The following is a 21,788-nucleotide window of genomic DNA, read 5'->3' as shown; positions in this document are numbered from 1 at the left end:
AGTCACATGGAGAGATATGTGAGATAATCTGGGAAATGATGCACAGATATGTATGATATCGATACAGGAAATGCTGTACCAGTTAAGCAACATGCTTATAGGCATAACCCTGTACAGTTGGTGTACATTCAAAAAGAAATTGAAAGTATGCTCAGAAATGACATAATCAAAGTGAGTTGCAGTGAGTGTAGCTCACCTTCAGTTCCAAAAAAGATATGGCAACCAACAATAATCTATCGACAATCACAAAGTCAATGCAGTTTTTTTTTAAAATTGTATCCAATTCCACATTAGGAAGACTGTGTTGAGAACTTAGGACAAGCAACTTCTCTTTCTAATTTGGATTTAATCAGAAGATGCTTGCAGGTAACTCTATCTGAACGAGCAAAAGAAATTTCAGATTTCATGATAGTTTAAAGTCATATTGTTTGGTCAGACGAATGCATCAACCACATTTCAAAGACTAAACAGTAAAGCCATTTCAGGATTACCTAATTGTGTTGCATACATAGAAAATCTGGTGACCTTTAGTCAAACTTGGAAAGAATATCTGGAGCATCGAGCAGATTTATTCGATCAACTGGCTTGTTGATAAACTTGGCAAAGAGTGAGTTTGCAAAGGCCAAAATCGTGTTCCTAGGTCATATCATTGGACATGGACAGATAGCCCCATAGGTTGTGAAAACAAAGTTTAATGAGGTTTTTCCCATGCCATCAATAAAGATGGTAGTACTAGAATTCCTGGGACTAATTGGATTTTATAGAGAATTCGTACTGAATTTTGGCAGTGTGGTTGCTCCACTGATTAATCTGTGGAAGAAGTGCAGAAAATTTCCACGGATGGAAAAGTGTTAGAAGCATTTGCCAGCCTGTATGATTTGTTGGCATCCAGTCCAGAAGCTATTCAAAATGTCCATTGATACAAGTGATATGATTGTCAATACTGTACTCATGGAAGAAGACAAGAGGATAGAAAAAACATGTTGGATATTTGTCCAGAAAGCTGAATACTCATCAGAAGAAATTCTCCACCATTGAGAAAGAGACCTTAAGATTGGTGTTGGCTTTGCAACATTTCAACATTTATGTTACTAGCAATGTATCTGAAAGAAATGCATATACAGATCATAACTGGTTTTGCAGAAATTTAAGGACAGAAATACCAGACTGCTTAGATGGAGGTTATTGTTGCAACCATTCAATTTGAAAATTTTACATGTGGCAGGCAAGAGACTGTAGTTGCCAACGTATTGCCACGACTTTCATAAAGGAAAACAGAGATGTTCAGTGGCAGAAGGAACAAGTTGAGATGGACTGTAGTATAGAATGTTTTCACCATTAGGCAAATGTATCATACCAATAACGTGAGAGTTAAGTCTTCGAAAATGAACCATGGTTAAATGTTGATGATTCATTTTTGTTAATGGGGAAGGTGTGACAGTATGTGCTTTTATTAGGGGTATGCCTGCCCTGGTTCTCTTAAAGTGTGCTGTTGAAAGCCTGTTTCAGAGGTATCTGCTCCATGGAAAGCAGAGTAAATAACATTGGATTTTTTTTCTAAAGTAGACAAAAGAATCAACTGTGGGTGGAGTCAAGCTCACACAAAACCAGGGCTTTACTTCTGCATTCAATTGCTGAAGCTGCCTCTTTTGTAGTTGAAGCTGCTGGATACAGCATCTTTCTCTCTCTGCTGCAGAAAAAAAAAACCTTGCGCTCTCTCTCTGCTGCTAGATTCTTTCTGTCAGTGTTCCATATCCTGGAATTGAGGAGACAGCAAGTGAGGCAAAACTGTTTTGCTGAATGTGCCTTTGCTAACGATGTGTTTATGGAATGTTGCTATATTGGAACAATTGATGAGCAGTCGTTAAATAATATATTATTTTAGTAACTATTTCAATAGAGTTAAATTTGTGCCATTTTGTTTTGTTTGTATTTTAACCGTGATGAAAGAATAAATTGTGTTTTGCTTAATGCCAAATAGTTTGACAAATTGAACCACAGCTGGAAAACAGCGCCTTGCACTTGCCTTTAAATAAGGTAAAAGTTAGTGTCGAGGTGATCTCCTTAATATATTGTGAAGTGGCGTCGGTCTGGTTGATAGTAGGGACTTCTCAAACAAAAAAAAAATGAAATATGTTCCATCAAACCTTTATCAATTATGTCAGTAAGAACCTCCAAAAACCATAAACCTATTCATAGGGCACGATTTCTGATTCACAATTTCATGTTGTGGATAACCAGTCAGATCATAATTACTAAAATCCATTTATTACATTCTTTATAATAGTTAGAGCATTTGCACATAGGCTGATGTAATGGCAGCAAGTCTCTGACCCTTTTTTTCTCTTTAGAAGAATTCTGAAAGAAGAATCACACTGGACGAAAAGTTAATCCTGTCTGTATGTTATTTTAACAAAGACTGCCTGATGTGCTGAGTTGCTCCATTATATTTTGTTGTTACCTCTGACTTCCAACTTCCGCAGTATTCTGCAATTATCTCGGGAAAGCATGTGCTAGTGAATGAAAATTTTAATATTTCCCCATCATCCCAAACTCCGCTCCACATGAACCTTTTTTATCAGCCAGACATATGTAGGATGCTATGTTTTAGACACTTTTTCCCTCCTGTCTGTAGTTATAGATCCATGTATGCTTTCCAACACTAGCCCACCAATGGTTAGACAGAGTTTTAAATGGTTGAGTTTTGAGAGTGTGTGGTTTTCATCAGAAGATTGACATCACTATGCTAATGACAACAGTACAATAGTCTTTTCTACCCTCTTCAGCCACTTTAAGAAAAGAAATAAAGAAGCAATAATTCATGCGAGTAAACGTGGATTTCCTTTTTTGAACTAAACTTCTCATATTACAGAAATATTTGTTTAGCCACCATTGTGCAAAACCATTCCTGGTGTAATCCAATTGATGCACGTTAGGACTAAATATGAAACTGATGGATTGGAAACAGCGAACTCACTTTGTTCCTGCTCTCAGTTGTTCTGTTTATTCCTTATTGGAAGCATTACTGTAGCTGGATATTTTATCATTATCTTCAACTGCTCTCTGAACTTGGAAAGTGTCACAATATAAATAAAGGCATTTGTACAGCAGCTCAATTCCAACAGTATTACTCCAACTTCCTGAAAGATGTATAGAGAATCGTCATAATGTTTGAGACTGGTGCCTGTTACTTTATAATATAAGAGGTTTAAAACATATAAAAGCCACAGAATTATAATGCTGCCAGATATAGTGAAGAATAAAGTCAAAGACTTCCTTCTGCTTTCCATCTCTGGGTAACTGTGACTCTTTCCTTCATTCTGACGTTTTAGTTCTTTGTGTACATGGCTGACCATTAGTATATGTCTCAGAGTCAGAGCATTGAGGGACAAAATTAAGCCGTATGGAATCAATGGGGTTAGAATTGTCTCAAACCAATTAAATCCTATCCATCTGAGATCAGTATAATAGCTTAGTTTTTCTTCACAGAACCAGGGGACATTGCCAATTATCTCTCGAGGTTCAAATCTAAAGTACAAGGTGATATCTTTTAAACAGAGCAGAATACATGTTGTTGATAGTATCACAACCGCCGTTTTCTCTGTACAATAATTTTGTTTCAATTTCTGGCAACAAATGGCCACAAATCGATCACGTGAGAAAGTGACTGTGAACCAGACAGAACAGTCGGTTGCTGCATAAAGCAAGACAGCAATAATAGAGCACACAGGGGTGATTTCCAGGAAGGATCGTGGTAAATAATAAAAACTGATTCGAAACAGAATGATTTCAAAGATGATGACCAGCATGTCCGCCACTGCCATTGCCACCAGGTAGCAAGTAATGCAGCTGGATAGGCCACACTTTCCTCGGGACAGGATCAGAATCGCTAATGAATTACCTGTGAGACAAAGAAAAGAGAGTATGAATAAGTGAGAAAAAGTTCTGTATTCTTTCTCACTTACATTCAAGTTAGAGGATTACATTTGAAAATCATGTCAAAGGCCTATGTTCAACGTGTATTTACTTACATTTTGCCTCAAATGAGGCAGAATGGGAGCATTAAGGGACAGGATGCCTGGGAATTTGAATGAGGTTGTTGTGAAGATTTTCAGCACTATGCAAGGTATGACAATGTTCTCATGGTTCAAGCAATGAAACAGTGAATTGCAGATTTCACTTACATTAAGGAGAAAGTGTGTTACTTCACTCCTTGCTTCCTTGAAGCAACGTGGTCAATTCTTCCATCATCTCCAATATCTACTTTCCTTCTCCCAACAGTTCACTATTGAACTGTAACAGTTGCAATATCTGCCCTTTAAACTATTTTTCCCATTACACATTGCCCACATGTTTCCTTGTCAGACAGGGAGAAATTTAATTATCTTGCTTAATTTTTTATAATTGCACCTGTAACTCACGAAATGATGTCTTCGACATTGATAAGGCCCTACAAAACAGAAATCATGTGTCAGTGAAATGTGACGCAATCAGTTTCATTTCCAGAGGTTTAGAACGGAATTCAATTTCAGTCTGTTCACTTCAAATTTAAATGGAACTTTGGTTTTGTTGCATTTGCAACAGAATTGAGAGATTTTAACTGTCTGGTAAGAAAGAACAGATTTTCATTCCTTTATTTTCACGTTATCATGCCTGAGGGAATATCTGACAGGTCTGGACAATTTTGAAATCATTTTGTTCTGCTAAAGTGATTTTTTTTTCTCTGTGGTTGAGATGTTGGCATTTCAATAACCACAGCCATCTTTCTAGATACTATATATATGGCTGAAAATAGTGGAGAAACTTTCCAATATAGTGTCTGCTTGAGTTTTGATATAGCTTTTCATTACTTTTACAACACACATTCAGTTGAAGACAAAATAGTTACTTTCAGCGCATCCCCTTACGTCAATTCTTTCCTGGCTGTTTGAACTCTGTCTGCAATCAGATCAGGGGATGTAGGATAAGGATGTTATTGCAGAGGGAGTGTTACTTCTCAAGGAAAATTAAAAGATGATGCCAATTGCTGACTTTCTCAACCACACTGATTGAAGTAAAAATATATACATTGAATGCCATATTCAGTAGGAAAGGGACTTCTTGTCTAGAACGAGGTTGTAATAGTCAATATTACTAAAACTATCATAGACAAATGCATATGAAATATATACATTGCTGAGGTTAAATAAAAACAGATTTGTTGATGAAACTCAGCAGTTCTAGCAATATGTGTAGAAGAAAGTGGAGTTAACAGTTTGAGCCCGGCAGCTCTTCATCAGAACTGATAGTAGCTGGGAAAAAAGAAGTGGTATTTTTGCTGAAGACGAGTTTCAAAGATAGGGAGTTGAGGGGATGTGAGCGGATAAGTGGAGATTGACCACAGAGAGATTTAGATATTAGACAGGCATTCAGATGAGGAGATTATTGGCAGTTGGTCAGAGCAGAAGGGAAGATGAACAAGTGGGAATAAGAGCTGACAACAGGAGAGAATAGGTAGGCTGTGCTGAAGCAATCCATGTCATAACTGGACGAGGTTGAGGTGTCTGTTAAAAGCATGGAACGATTCAGGCTCTAAATTTATCAACTGCAATGTTGAATTCTAGAGGCTGTGGCTCGTCCAGTGGAAAATGCAATGTTGTTCTTGAATTGAGGTTCACTGGAACAATGCAACAGGCCTCTAACAGTAATGTTGGCCAGATAACACGGTGATGTGTTGCAGTGGAGGCAGCTGGAAGCTTGGTGTCATTTTTCTGAACAGGCCATTGGTGTCCTGCAAAGCAGACACTAGTTAGTGTTTCGTATCCCCATTGTAGGGGAGACCACACTGTGAATGGCGAATACAGTAGACTAGATTGAGTGAAGTGCAGGTAAATTGCTGCTTAACCTGGAATGTCTGTCTTGGGACCTAGATGGTTAGGAGCGGGGAAGTAAATGGGAAAGTGTTGCATTTTCTGTTATTCCATGGGAAGAGCTGTGTGTGTGAGGGGAATTGTTAGAAATTGAGGAGGATTGGTCCACTGACCTGGAGCGATCTGTCCCTGTGGAATCCTGACGAGAGAGCGGAGTGGAATATGTCACCCGCCTGGCATTCTGATGGAGTTGAATAAAATGGTAGCTCAGAATTCTTTGTATGTGGATTCTGCATGGATAGTAAATGGGGAGTGGGGTACCCCATAGTTGTTGGGAGCGAGAAGAAGGGGTGAAGGTCAAATGAATGAGATAGGTTGAACATGGCTAAGGTCAATTTCAACCATGTTTGCGGGTAATCATGAATTGATGAAAAAAAGGTGGAAATTTCTGAGGGCCCCCTGCGGAAGGTGAAGTCATCAGAACAGGAAACAGAGAACCTGGGAGCATAGGATGGAGTTGTCACATGATTTGGGATATGAGGATGTGAGGCATCTGTGCGAGTCAATGTATTTGTAATGGTTGTTGATGGCCAAATTATACCTGGAAATGGAAACAGATGTCATGAAGGGAAGGAACAAGTCTGAGAAAAACCAGTTAAAGGTGAGAACAGGATAGACATTGGAAGAGAAATTGAAGATTTTTCCCAAGTCAAAATGAGAGAGGGAAACAGCACCAAGAATTTCATCGATGTCTTGGAGAAAGAGTTGTGAGTGGAGTTCCAAGCAGCCACGTACAGCAAAAAGAGACAGTCATAACTGGGACCCATGTGGTTACTCAGGACGACTACTTTGATCTAAAGAAAGTGACAGCAGTTAAAACAGAAGTTGTGCGTTGAAGGAAATTAGAATGTCTATCAACCAGTGTGTGGAACTATGAACTTTTGCAGACAAATGTCGTGAATTTTGGTCACTCTAGATAGGCATGTGGGTTACAGTCTCTGTCAATGTGGGTAATATGGGAACTCTCAATAATAATGGGAGTTGTGATCATTTACTCATGGGAAGTGTCAGGTTTTATGTTCATTGCTGGTCAGCATGGTGTGCTATGGTTCTCCTCAGTAAATATGAGGATTAGTCGCCAATCGTGAACTTTTAGGCAGCACTCAATTTGTGTGGTGTGTAATTTGAAATGACTCAGACAGCAGATATAGTTTTAAATAAACAAACAATTCAAAGTTGATAAAGTTTGGTGACAAATGTGCTTCGGTTTATTTTTCCTTTAGTCATTCATGAGATGAGGGTATCGCTGGCTAGGTAGCATTTATCACCTATCCTTAATTGTCCAGAGGGCAGTTATGAGTTAACCACATTGCTTTGGGTCTGGAGTCACATGTAGGCGAGACCAAGTAAGAATGGCAGTTTCCTTCTTTGAAGGATACTAGTGAACCAGCTGGGGTTTTCCTCCAACAATCAACGATGGATTCATGTTCCTAGTTAGGCTCTTAATTCAAGATACCTATTGAATTTAAATTCCGCCATCTGCTGTGATATGTTTCGAACATGGGTCCTGAGAATGCTACCTGGGTCTCTGGATTAACAGTCCAGCAATAATACCACTAGGCCATTGCCTCCCCCGAGAAGAACTTAATATCCCATTTGTTTGTCTTGGAGCATTGGATGGCAGGAGGTTTCCATTGCTTCTTATCTGACTTTATACAACTATAGCCTCCATTTCCCAGCGAATACACTCAATTAAACAGAGATGAGAAGTTTATTTTTCACTCCAGGTTAAGATGTTGCTCCAGCTATATCATATCTTCATTAAACAGTGTTGCATAGATCAACCAGGGTATACTTTATTGCAGAGTTACACGAACAGGGAATTTCTATTATAGAATAAGACTGTCATATGAGACAGAAACAGATCCTTCGTTCCAACCAGTCCATGCCGAACATCATCTCAAGCTAAACCAGTCCCACCTGCCTGCTTCTGGCCATGTCCCTCAAAACCTTCCCTATTCATTCACTTATCCAAATGTCTTTTAAACATTGTAATTGTACCAACATCCACCACTTCCTCAGGAATTTCATTCCACAGGCGAACCACTCGCCGTGTAAAAAAATGCCCCTCGTGACTTTTAGAAATCTCTCTCCTCTCACCTTAAAAATATATTCCATCATCTTGAAATCCCTCATCCTAGGGAAAAGACAATACGTTAAGTCTAACTATATACTTTGTTATTTTATAATCTTTTATAAGGTCACCTCTCAACCTTCGATGCATCAGTGAAAGAAGTCCTAGCCTATCCAGCCTTTCTTTATAATTCAAACATTCCTTTACGGCAGCATTCTGGTTAATCTGTTCTGAACCCTCTTTCGCTTAATAATATCCTTCACATAACTGGGCGCCCTGAACTGGATAGAGTATTCCAGAAGAAGCCTCACCAATGTCCTATAAAGCCTCAACGTGACTTCCCAACTCCTATATGCCTTTTCTGCAATCATGTCTTGTTCATTGATGTATCTAACATGGACTATGACTTGGAAAAAAATGCTGACAAATGAATTTTTGCAATGGAATTTTAGTAAAAGAATTTTTTTTTCTTTTTCTAAATATCGAAATTTGTTGTATTTCAATATGGAACTGTAGATCAGTTATTGAATAGTAAATCCCATCCAGGTTAATGAGAACATACGAACTAGAAAGAATATAGAGCTGAGAGCAGTTGACCATTATTTACTTGAGGAAGCAAACGTTAACTTTGATTTTTCGTCTGTCTTTAGTGCTTTGCTATCTCAGGGCATAAAAATGGAGGCAGTTCTGTGTGACTTAACACCGAGTCTGGCTTTGAGGAGAGTGCTGGGAGTCTTATGAGTAACTCGCTAGGCGAGGAAGGTAAGAAAGCATTCATTTGTTTTCTTCTAACTTTATGACAGGTTAAGAATTGGTTCTTACCCTTTACCAAAGGAGACAACAAATCATTCATATATATCAAACAAATGTTTAAGGTTAATATATTTCCAACATTTTTCCAAAAAAAAGTATACAAATTGGTTGCATGCCTAATGAAATACATGAAAATAAACATATTTGAGATTTAAATGAAATAGCTAAGAAGATAATCAAGCATATTCAGTATTACAGGAGACACTCTTAGGATAGAGTCTTTATCTGACTTGATAAGTGCTCAGTGCAGGGTGGCTGCAGCTAGGACAGGTAAGAATACCTAAAGGGCTACCGTGCAACATCACAGCCTGGAATGTTTTGTAAACGTCCATGTTTTACATTTCAAGGATTTATTAGAACATCACGAGTGTATTTCTTTCTACAGATTTTAAATCAATCCTCATCCCTAAACATGGATCATGCATTCTGGACAGTGTGATTCCTGGTTGCGGGTGTGAGCAGGAAAGATACAAGCAAGAATGGCGACGGCATGTTAGAGGATGAGAAAGAAGGTGTCAAAGGATGACATAAGTACATTTGGTGGCATGCGGTGCTTTGAAGGAGGATGGGAGGTGTTTCCCATAGCCGCACCCAGATCCCCATCGTCTCCCTTCCTCATCAACAGGACCATCGCAGCATGTTTTATCATGATGATAACATCCACCTTCAATCACATGATTGTCTACATACAGACACACACCACTCTCACACAATGCCCCAGTGTTGGATGCTTCCTTTTATACATTCATGGCCGATGATCGTGCAAATCTAGTTCATTTGCAAGTTTGTCCAACTGCCCGATGTGTCAGAACTGATAGTCCACATCTCAGACGCATGTAGAAGAATACACGCTGCCACAATTAATTCACACGACACATTTGATACCTCATTTCTTCCACAGTTTTCCTGAGTCAGTGCGTGAACACTGAACTGGTTATGTCAATTCTAATTTCCACTTCTGTGTCACTGCAGATATTTCCATCATCCAGTGGAACAGTCTCACCGCAACCACCTTAACACAATGTTTTCCCTTCTTCACAAGCGATGCAAAAAAATCTCACCCCAATACTCGTCTCCAACCAAATAAGATAGTAGCGTTTTTTTAATAAATGAGCTAAAATCTCTTAAAAAATCAAACATAAATGTAAAAACGGCAACAAGACATATACACACTGAGAGCACGATGGACGTATTATGAGTCGAAGCAACTAAACAAGGGTTGCACTCTGTAGGGGTTTATTAATTTCCTGTATATTGTGTGAAATTATAAAAATGAACAATAATTCAGAGACATATTTATGCTTCCTTTAATGAAGCATTCTGAGCCTTATTCCCGCTTCTGAAATTTTACTAGGGTAGGAAGTTACATAGTGTTAATGTTCCTGGACCAGTGATCCAATGACCCAGGTCAATGTCTTGGGGATAGGGGGCTGGTCTGTCAGTACTGTAAATAATAGAAATTGAATTCAAAGGAAAGATTAGAAAAATAGCACCGTTATTTGTTTGGCACACCCGGCTGATTCACAAGTCTCTTTGAGGAAATTTGAACAAGATTTCATTTATTCACTCTGGTATATGTAACCCTTGGCTACCATGTGAGAAATAAATTAAAAACAAAATAAGCCCACGTCCTATGTAAGAGTAAGAAAATGACTCAACACAGCTTTTATGAATAACAGACATTCCAATTTTATTGAATTTATTTCGAATTGCCTGTGAGCATTACTTATAATCAATGTCTACTTGGTAGATAAGCTGACACAATGATCATATTATTTTTAATATTATGAACGTCATCCAATCAATCAGTATAATGTGGTCATAAAGTAGGGCATGTTCCTGTCTTTATCTTGTTGTGCCAATGTTTTTGTACTGACAGAAAAGAAGATTTTTGAACGTTTTTTTGAAGGTGGCATTGCACAATGCATAGCAAGCTGGGTTAATGGTACTGTTCACATAAACGACCCAGTTTCCAATATTCCAAATAGTGCGGGTGATGCAGGTTGGACAGAAGGTAGCAATGATCACCATAACAAAGTATGGAGCCCAGGTGATGATGAATACCAGAATAATAGCCAGGATGGTTCTAGTTACCGTTTTGTCTCGATTTGCAGCTACCTTCGTGGTATTCGTAGGTAACTTTGCCATTTTAATTATCTTATCATCTGCTCTGACCTCTCTGATATCATTATCCATGTTGCTACTGTCAATCGCTAATCCTGCTATGATGGAAGTAGAGCCACTAGTTTGAGAGTTGCTGACTATCTTCATGGAAACGATTTTGATCGGGTCCCTTATTACCTGGCTTTGTGTAGTGCAGAAACTCGCACTTTCCTGGATTGCCCCTTCCTTCTTCTGATTTGGTGATGCAAACTCAAGAGAATCTGTCTCAATGAATGTTTCATTCCTTTCTTGTTGCCCACATTTCTCAATTGTTGCTTCAGCGGCTACTTTGGCATTTTGTGTTTGGGCATGGGGCAACCCACCAGAACCATTTGATGTATTGTTAGTACTTGGTTTCACCATTTTGGCATTCCATAGACTGGGAAAACCGAAGTCCTTTCTTGGTTCAGATATTTTTTTAGCCCCCTTTATTTGACTCTTGCTGGCACAAGAAATGCGCATGTACAAAGTCACCATGATTGTAACAGGGAGATAGAAGACAACGATAACGATGACTAAAGTGATGGCTGGATTTGAGAAGAGCTGTGGATAACACTCACCCTCAGGAACAGTCCTCTTGCCGATGATAAACTGCCAGAAAACAATGGCAGGTGCCCAGAGGAAAAAGGGCACCACCCAAGCAATTGCTATCATTATCCCTGCAATCTTAGTTGTTCTCATCACAGGGTAGCTAAGGGGCTTTGTCACGCAGAAGTACCGGTCAAAACTGATGACAAGAAGGTTCATGCCAGATACATTATTCACAACATAATCTACAACAAGCCATAAATCACAAAAAACTGGGCCCATAGGCCAGTATCCAAATGCAGTGTAAATGGTGAATACGTTCATAGTGAACAGACCAAGAATCAAATCAGCACAGGCTAAGCTGAAAAGGAAGTAGTTGTTAATAGTTCGTAAATGTCTGTTTATTTTGATTGAGATAATAACCAGAATGTTTCCAATGATGGTTATCAAATTGATGGATCCTGTCATAATCATAATGAAGATCACTTCGAACGTTTCATATGAACTTTCCCTTTGAGCATCAAACAAGTTAGTTAGATTAGTGAGAAATTCATTTGCCTCCTTTGAACGTGACATCCTTTCACTCTGATGTGTAATTAGCACTGCCAAGGGCAAAATGTGGAAAATAATTATAACATTAAGAACAACCATTAGGGAGCAGATGTCAGACACATCAAAATAATAAAACAACTGGGGTTTAATTGTATTTTAAATAAATAAGAATAATGAAAAGACCTTTCTGAAAAAACAAACTTTTATGAACTTCAACATATTTACCAGGAGGGCTGCAGCTTCAATCTCATCCCATCGGTCACTTATTGCACAGCACAGTATGAATAAACTGTTAATTGCATGTGCCAAACTGAATTAGTATTTTATGAACCAGATTCTAAGCATATCTCTGAAGATTTTATTTTACTGATCCAATAGCTCTAGGTGAATAACACTTGTGTTCTAAAACAAAACTTAAGGCTAGCATACTTTTACTTCTTGCATTCGATCATGCTTGATTTTCAAGACCAGAAATTCGCATAATTGTTCAAAATCTAGAACAACCACTGAAGCATTGAAGAACAAATGTGCCAATATCATCCCTCCCTGTCAATAGCGAGAGCGAGAGAGAGTGGCAGAGACAGAAAGAGAGAGAGAGAGAGAGAGAAAGAGAACCGAAAATGAGTTCTTAAGCTTCATCGCTTTGTGCGAAGAGACCAATTTTAGATCCTGTAATGTGTTTGGATTTCGAACATTTCAAATACTGTTCATTACATAAACATAACACTATTCTAGACCACGCATTAGTTTTACTTTCTTTCCTGTCGTGAAAGGTGTTGCACGTTTTGTGAGAACTGTGTGAATACAATTCAAAAATGATTTCCCTGATGCCAAAAGAGGAAATTTGCAAGTATGAAATGCATTGCAGGATTGGCAAATGACAATGCTCTTCATTGAATTTCCATAAGTAGCTCATTTTAGTCCATTTTGCTTCTCATGAAGGACGTAAAATACTGATGAAATCTGTGTATGCTAACTTAATTCAAGGTATTTGGAAGGAACAACGCAGCAAGAAGATATTAGATACTGATTTGTAGACAAAGAGGAGGCTCGTGGAACACAGCAAGCCAGGCAGCATCTGGAGGATAGGAGAAGTCAACATTTCGGGTATTATCCTTCTTCAGGACTTTATGTGGGGTTAGGGACAGCTGCAGGTAAAGAGGTGGGTGGTAGCAGAATGGTGGTGACAGGTGGACACTAGTAGTAGGTATGATTCGGTGAAAATGATGCGCGTAACAGATTCAGTGAAAAATAAGGCAATAAGGAGATGCAAGAAATAATGGAACATGGGTGAAGATAGTGACAATGAGTGATAATTTGATAAAGACATTGTATATGGGACAGCACGATGGCAAAATACAATGTAATGAGAGTTCCATGATATAACACCAGTTGGAACTGCCATATATATCAAATACAATACAGCACAAGGCAAAAATAGTTGAGGTTCAGTGCATTGGAGGAAACTATATCAGAAAAAAAATGTAAGACAAGTACAACTTTGAAAGGAGGGTTGCTGCAGAATAGCCACATCGGAAAGAGGAACAAATGTTATTGATGCATTGATTTTCAGAAGAGAATTTTGATATCAACCTACAGTTTAGAGAGATGACAAGATTACAGGTATATTCTAAAGGGTGAAAAATTGATTGTGGTTGTTTTAAAACATCTTTAACATTACACAGTCTAGCTGAATGGCTCAAGGACAAGCGAACTACTCTTCGCATCTCCCATTCTCCTGCAAACAGCTAATGCGCGTTACTTGGGAGGACATCAGTCTACTAGTCTTACACGAAGGCAAAACATTGCAGGAGTCGCATTAATTTGGAATGTGCATTTCGACGAACTATCTCAACAGGCTTTGGACAAGCAGGTCAATTATGATTTAACTATTTAATCAACCTGTGTTCTTACCTACTGATGTAGGGTGCTGGGTGCACAGCTTTTATAAATTTACCTGTACTGATCTTATTGAACATGTACTCGTTTGTATTGTTTATCTAAAGTTCAGAAGTAACATGGAATCGCAAAGCCTTCTTTGCTTCTCTCAAATATCAATCTGAGTTGGGATTAACTGCACCACATTTTTTTAGTCAATCGTTAAGTGGGAGACCTTCGGTTTACCATGGCAGGAAATGTTTGGTAAATTATCACATGGAATTATAGAACACTTTTTGCAAGTGAAAAAAAAAAATCATCTTACTCTTTCTTTCTGTATTTACTGTCTGCTAATTTTGGCATTTTCAACATTATTAACACACTTGACTCCAGTTTCTAATATTTGTTGGAATTTGGTCTTACCCATTTCTGAGAAAGCTTTAACGTTTTCGTCTGAGAAAATGGCATTTTGACTGGTCTCACCATTTCAAACAATTCAATTGATACCTTAGTATTACTGAATCTTAGCTGTTTATTCTAAGAAACGTGTAGTAAAAAGAAGAAAAAATATATGAAGTTGAAGAATATTCTGTTGCGGACTCCACAACCCTCCAGTTAATTTATCGTCGTTTTCAATGTGCATGTCTTATTATCCTTAAAAAAAAAACTTCGGTCATGCAGATGTCACCAAACTGAAAACAAATGTCACATTCGTGTTTCATTTGTGTTTCTTTGCTTCTTATACTTTATATTCCTCCGCAGAGATAACTTCTAAATGTTTATGTAACGAGCCCTGTAATGGAATTTCAACTTGGAATGAATTGGTAGCTTCCTTGCCGTATTGTTTATTGATTCGTGAGAAAGAGGGCTTGGTTAATGTGATAGCAAGTTGCCAAAGTGAGATAATGGCCAAGTGAATATATTTGGAATTTTTTCAAAGTGGGAATTCAGCTAGTAATTATTAGAATGTAGAAGATAGAACATAGAAATGTACATCACAATAGCAGGACCTTTGGCCCATAAAGTTGAGATGAACATGACGCCAAATTAAACTTATCCCTTCTGCCTGGCCTTGGTCCATATCTCTCCATTCCTTGCATATTCATATGTTTATCTAAAAGTCTCTTAAATGTTCCTATCATAACTACCTGCACCACCACTCCTGGCACTGCATTCCACACTCCTACTACTCTCTGTACATAAAGACAACTTTCCCTTCACATTTTCTTTAAATTTACCCCCTCACACCTTAAATGCATGACCCCAAGTTTTAGACATTTCAACTCTTGGAAAAGGATTCTGACTGTCAAACCTATCTATGCATTTCATAACTTTATAGACTTGTATCAAATCTCCCTGCAGCTTCTGCTGCTCAAGAGAAAACATCTCCAATTTTCTTGCCTTGCTTATAGCTCACTCTCTCTAATCCAGGCATCATTCTAGTAAAAAAAAACCAGCGCCTTCTTGTTTCCAGCAGCAGCGCGAGCTAGGGTGCCGACGGGAAAGTAAGGCTGTTTTTTCCTTCTGTATAAAAAACTTACCTCGTGCAGCAGCGGCCTTCTTGTTTTCAGCGGCGGGTGTGTGGAGAGAACGCGAGCCAGGAAGGAACTAATATATTCGGGCATTGGCTGAATCCAAAACACTACACATGTAGTGTCTCCCACCCATCCTCCTACTCTAACCAAAAAAAAAAGACTGTGTGGAGGGTCGGTAAGGTAAGGCCTTTTGTTTTAATTCTTCTGGAAATCTAGAGTACAGGAAATGGAAGCTAGGGCAGTTGCATGATCCTCTTGCAGAATGTGGGAGCTAAGGGTCACTGCTGGTGCCCCCTCTGACTTCACCTGCGAGAAGTGCACCCAACTCCAGCTCCTCACAAACCACGTTAAGGAACTGTAGCTGGAGCTGGACGAACTCTGGATCATTCAGGAGGCTGAGGGAGTGATAGAGAGGAGTTATAAGGAGGCGGTCACACCCAAGGTACAGGAAAAATGAAGCTGGGTGACTGTCAGGAAGGGGAAAGGGAATAGGCAGACAGTGCAGGGATCCCCTGTGGCCGTTCCCCTCAATAATAAGTATATAATTTTGGAAACTGTTGGGGGGGAGGACCTACCAGGGAAAGGCCACAGTGGACAGGTATCTGACACTGAGCTTGGCCCTGTGGCACAGAAGGGAAGGGGGGATAATAGGAAAGTAATTGTAGTGGGGGATTCAATAGTAAGAGGCACAGACAGGTGGTTCTGTGGACGCGAACAAATGAACGGATGGCATGTTGCCTCCCGGGTGTCAGGGTCCATGATGTCTCGGATCGTGACTTCAAGATCCTTAAGGGGGAGGCTGAGCAACCAGCAGTCATGGTACACATCGGTACCAATGACATAGGTAGAAAAAGGACTGAGAATGTGAAAAACGAGTACAGGGAGTTAAGTTGGAAGCTGAAGTCCAGGACAAACAGGATAGTTATCTCTGGATTACTACCAGTACCACGTGATAATGAGGTAAGAAATAGGCAGAGAGTACAGCTAAACACATGGCTACAGGGCTGGTGTAGGAGGGAGGGCTTCCATTATGTAGATAATTGGAGCACATTCTGGGGAAGGTGGGACCTGTACAGTAAGGACGGGTTGCACCTGAACTGAAGGGAACAAATATCCTGGAAGGGATGTTTGCACGAGTTATACAGGATGGTTTAAACTAGATTGGCAAGGGGTGGGGAACCGGATTTGTAATTCAGAGGATGAGGTATTCAGCCTTCCAACAGACACAACAGGGACTGATATTGTTAATAAAGAAGTGCGGTCAATGAAGCGTAATTGTGGATACAGAGATGGTTTGAGGTGCGTATACTTCAATGCTAGAAGTATCAGAAATAAGGTGGATGAACTTAGAGAATGGGTCAGTACTTGGAACTACGATGTGTGGCCATTACAGAAACTTGGGTAACTCAGGGACAGGAATGATTGTTGGACGTTCCGGGATTTAGATGCTTTGAAAGAAATAAGGAGGGAGGTAAAAGAGGCGGGGGTGTGGCATTGCTAGTCAGGGCTAGTATAGCAGGTACTGAAAGGCAGTTCGAGAATGATATGTCTACAGAGTCAGTTTGGGTTGAGGTCAGGAACAAGAAAGGAGCAGTCACTTTGTTAGGGTTTTTTTTACAGACCCCCTAATAGTTGCCAAGAAGTGGAGGAGCGGATTGGGAGGCAGACACTGGAAAGGTGCAGAAGTCACAGGGTTGTAGTCATGGGTGATTTCAACTTTCCAATTATTGATTGGAAACATTTTAGTTGTAATAGTTTAGATGGAGCAGATTTTGTCCAGTGCGTTCAGGAAGGATTCCTGACACAGTATGTAGATAGATCAACACGAGGAGAGGCCACTTTGGATTTGGTGCTTGACAATGAACCGGGCCAAGTGGTAGACCTGTTGATAGGAGAGCATTTTGGCGGGAACAATCATAACTCTGTTACTTTTACAGTAGTCTTGGAAAAGGATAGGTACATGCAGCAGGGTAAGCTTTATAATTGGGAAAGGGTAATTACAATTCTGTTAGGCAAGAACTGGGTAACATAAAATGTGAACAGATAATGTCAGGAAGGAGCACTGTTGAAATGTGGAGATTGTTTAAGGAAAGCATACTGCGTGTGCTCGATATGTTTGTCCCTAGCAGGCATGGAAGATGCGGTCGAGTGTGGGAGTCTTGGTTCTCAAGAGAGGTCGAATGACTGGTTAAGAGGAAGAAGGATGTTTATGTCAGGTTTAGGAAACAAGGAACCGAAAAGGCTCTAGAGGGATGCAAGTTATCCAGGAAGGAGCTGAAGAAAGGGCTTAGGAGAGCTATAAGGGGGCATGAGAAAACCTTGGCAGATAGGATCAAGGTAAACTCCAAAGCTTTTTACATGTACGTGAGGAATAAGAGAATGACCAGAAAAAGTGTAGGGCCGATTAAGGATTGCAAAGGGAATTTGTGCACGGAGTCTAAAGAGATAGGAGAGGTCCTTAATGAATACTTTTCTTCAGTATTCACAATTGAGAGGGACCTAGCTGTAGAGGAGAACAGTGTGAAACAGGCTGGTAGGTTAGAGGAGGTCGATGTTAGTAAGGAAGATGCACTAGGAATTTTGAGGAACTTGAAGATAGATAAGTCCCCCAGGCCTGATGGGATTTATCCAAGGATTCTATGGGAAGTGAGGGAAGAGATCTCAGGGTCTTTGGCGATGATCTTTTCGTCCTCACTGTCCACAGGTATAGTACCGGAAGATTGGAGAGAGGCAAACATCATTCCCTTGTTCAAAAAAGGCAATAGGGATAATGCCGGAAATTACAGGCCAGTAAGTATGAGGTGCTGCATTTTGGGAAATTAAATGTTAAAGAAATGTATACAGTTAATGTCATGAACGTTAAATGTTTTGATGTACAGAGGGATCTCGGATTCAAGTCCATAGCTCTCTGAAAGTGGCCACGCAAGTAGATAGGGTGGTAAAGAAGGCATATGACATGCTTGTCAGGGAATTGATTACAAAAGTGTGGACGTCATTTTGCAGCTATATAAGACTCTGGTTAGGCCACACTTTAGGGTATTCTGCTCAGATTCACGGTCCATGGGTATAGTGCTGGAAGATTGGAGAGAGGCAAACGTCATTCCCTTGTTCAAAAAAGGGAATAGGGATAACGCCAGAAATTACAGTCAGTGGTGGGCAAATTATGGGAAAGGGCTCTGAGAGATAGATTTTATGATCACTTGGAAAGGCACAGTTTGATTCGTAATAGTCAGCATGGATTTGTGAGGGGTAGATCATGCCTCACAAACCTTATTGAATTCTTTGAAGAGGTGACCAAACACGTGGATGAAGGTAGAACAGTGGATGTGGTACACATGGATTTAAGTAAGGCGTTTGATAAGGTTCCCCATAGTAGGCTCATGCAGAAGGTAAGGAGGCATGGGATAGGGGGAAATGTTGGATTCAGATTTGATTCAGATTGGATTCAGAATTGGCTGACCCTTAGAAGAGAAAGTGTGGTATTGGGCGGAAAATATTAAACATGGTGCTCAGTTACGAGTGGTGTACCACAAGGATCTGTTCTGGGTCCTCTTCTATTTGTGATTTTTGTAAATGATTTGGATGAAGGAGTGGAAGGGTGGATTAGTAAGTTCGCGGATGATACGAAGGTGGGTCGCATTGTGGACAGTGCGGAAGGCTGTTTTAGGTTACAAAGGGACATTGATAGGATGCAGACCTGGGCTGAGAAGTGACAGATGGAGTTTAACCCTGAAAAGTGTGAGGTGATTCATTTTGGAAGGACAAACTTGAAAGCAGAATACGGGGTTAATGGAAAGATTCTTGGCAGTGTGGAGGAGCAGAGGGATCTTGGGGTTCATGTCCATAGTTCCCTGAAAGCTGCCACCCAGGTGGATAGAGTTGTTAAGAAGGTGTATGGTGTGTTAACATTTATTAATAGAGGGATTGAGTTCAAGAGCCGTGAAGTTATGCTCCAACTATACAAAAGCCTGGTTCGTCCATATCTGGAGCATTGTGTCCAGTTCTGGTCGCCTCATTACAGGAAAGATGTGGAAGCATTGGAAAAGATGCAGAGGAGATTTACCAGGATTTTGCCTGGAATGGAGGGATGGTCTTACGAGGAAAGTTTGAGAGAGCTAGGGCTTTTATTTTTAGAATGATGAAGGATGAGAGGTGACTTGATAGAGGTGTACAAAATGATCAGAGATATAGATACATTGGACAGGCAGAGACTTTTTCCTAGGGTGGAGGTAGCTATTATGAGGGTCATAGTTTTAAAGTGAGTGGAGGTAGATATAGGGGAGACATCCGAGGTAGGTTCTTTACTCAGAGAGTGGTAGGGGCGTGGAATGCATTGCCGGAGAAGGTAGTGGAGTCGGCCTCCTTAGGGACATTTAAGCAGCTATTAGATAGGTATATGGATGATAGTTTCAGGTAGCGGTGGAGGTTAGATAGACCTTAGGATTAGGGTAAAAGTTCGGCACAACATCGTAGGCTGAAGGGCCTGTCCTGTGCTGTACTGTTTTATGTTCTATATTCTATGTTCTAAACCTCGTCTACGTCCTCTTCAAAGCCTCTACGTCTTTCCTGTAATATGGTGAACAGAACTGAGCAGAATACCCTAAAGTGTGGCCTAACCAAAGTCTTATATAGCTGCAAAATGACGTCCACACTTTTGTAATCAGTTCCCTGACAAGCATGCCAATTGCCTTCTTTACCACCCTATCTACTTGCGTGGCCACTTTCAGAGAGCTATGGACTTGAATCCAAGATTCCTTTGTCCATCAAAGCATTTAATGTTCTTGACATTAACTGTATACATTTCCTTAACATTTAATCTCCCAAAGTGCAGCACCTCATACTTACTCAGATTAAACTCCATCTGCCATTTCTCCACCAATATCTGCAACTAATCTACATCCTGCTTGATCTTTTGACAACATTCTACACTGGCCACAACTCCACTGATCTTTGTATCGTCAGCAAACTTAGTAATCAACCTATCTACATTTTCATCCAAGTAATTTATATATATTAAAAACAGCAGTGGCCCCAGTACAGATTCCTGCAGAACACCATTAGTCATGAAACACCAGCGTGAAAAAAAAATGATCCATCAATACCGTCTGCCTTCAATGGACAAGCCAATTCTGAGTCTACGCAGTGAAGTCACCCTGGATCACATTCATCTTAATATTCCGAATGAGCCTACCAGGAGGGACCTTGTCAAAAGCAATACTAGAATCCATGTAGATAATATCCAAAGATCTACCCTCATCAATCACCTTTGTCACCTCCTCATAAATATCAGCCAAGTTAGGAAGACATGACCTGCCCTGCACTAAGCCATTCTGACTGTCCCTAACTAGGCCATGCATTTCTATACATGCTTAAATCCTATTCTAAAGAATTGTCTCCTATAGCTTCCCAACCACCAATGTGAGTCTCACATATCTATAGTTTCATGGATTGTCCATTTTTTCCCCTTCTTGATCAAAGAAACAACATTAGCTACTTTCCAGTACTCCGAGAACTCTCCAGTAGCTAATGAGGATACAAAGATCTTGGTGAAGGCCCCAGTAATCTCTTGTCAACCAGCTGGAGTCGATACCATCGGGCACTGATTACTCAATGCTCTTCAAGTGATCAAAATACCACTTCTTCCTTGGTCTCAAAATGCCAGATCATATTAGCTTGTTCCACACAAATCTCACGAGCCTCCATATCCTTTTTGGTGAATACTGATGCAAAGCACTCATTTAGGTTCTCACCCATGTCCTCTGTCTCCATTCACAAGTCACTTCATTTATCCTTGAGTGGTCCTACCTTCTGCATAGTTATCCTCTTGTTTTTAATGTATGTAAGAATAACTTGGGATTCTGTTTAACCCTCCATTCCAAGATCATTTCATGGCCCCTTCTCGGTCTCCTAATTCTCTGCTTGAGTGTTTTTCTTTCCTGTTTTCTTTTCATTCTTAACAGACCTTCTCCGATTTTAACTTCTTAAACCTTATATATGCTTTTTGTTTTGCTTCTGAATAAGTTCACAACGTCCCTCGTTATCCGAAGTTCCTTTACCTTGCCATCCTTCCTCCTTACTGGAACATGCTGGTCCTGAACTCTGATCAGCAGGTCTTTAACCAATTTCCATATGGCAGATGTGGACTTGCCTGATTACAGCTCATCCCAACTAAAACACCATAGCTCCTGACTAATGCTTAAGTAATTTGCCCTCCCCCAATTTAGTACATTGCCACAAGATCCTGACTTATCCTTACTAATAGCTACATTAAAATTTAAGGAGTTACGATCACTGTTTCCAAGGAGCACTCCTCCTCAAAGGTCAGTGACCTTAGTT

General features: G+C 39.9%; 1 protein-coding gene across 1 annotated transcript; it reads right to left on the bottom strand.

Annotated features, from left to right (window-relative positions):
- Window positions 1–10,641: 10,641 nt before the first annotated feature.
- Window positions 10,642–12,063, bottom strand: LOC109910699 (muscarinic acetylcholine receptor M2-like). The gene has a single exon (XM_020509941.2). The coding sequence runs from the start codon at window positions 12,061–12,063 to the stop codon at window positions 10,642–10,644; it is 1,422 nt and encodes a 473-aa protein (XP_020365530.2).
- Window positions 12,064–21,788: the final 9,725 nt, after the last annotated feature.

This window comes from Rhincodon typus, chromosome 35 (assembly GCF_021869965.1).
Source record: "Rhincodon typus isolate 14 chromosome 35, sRhiTyp1.1, whole genome shotgun sequence".
NCBI classification, from domain to species: domain Eukaryota; kingdom Metazoa; phylum Chordata; class Chondrichthyes; order Orectolobiformes; family Rhincodontidae; genus Rhincodon; species Rhincodon typus.
Note: the sequence above shows the minus strand (reverse complement) of the source record. Positions and strands in the feature narration are given on the sequence as shown.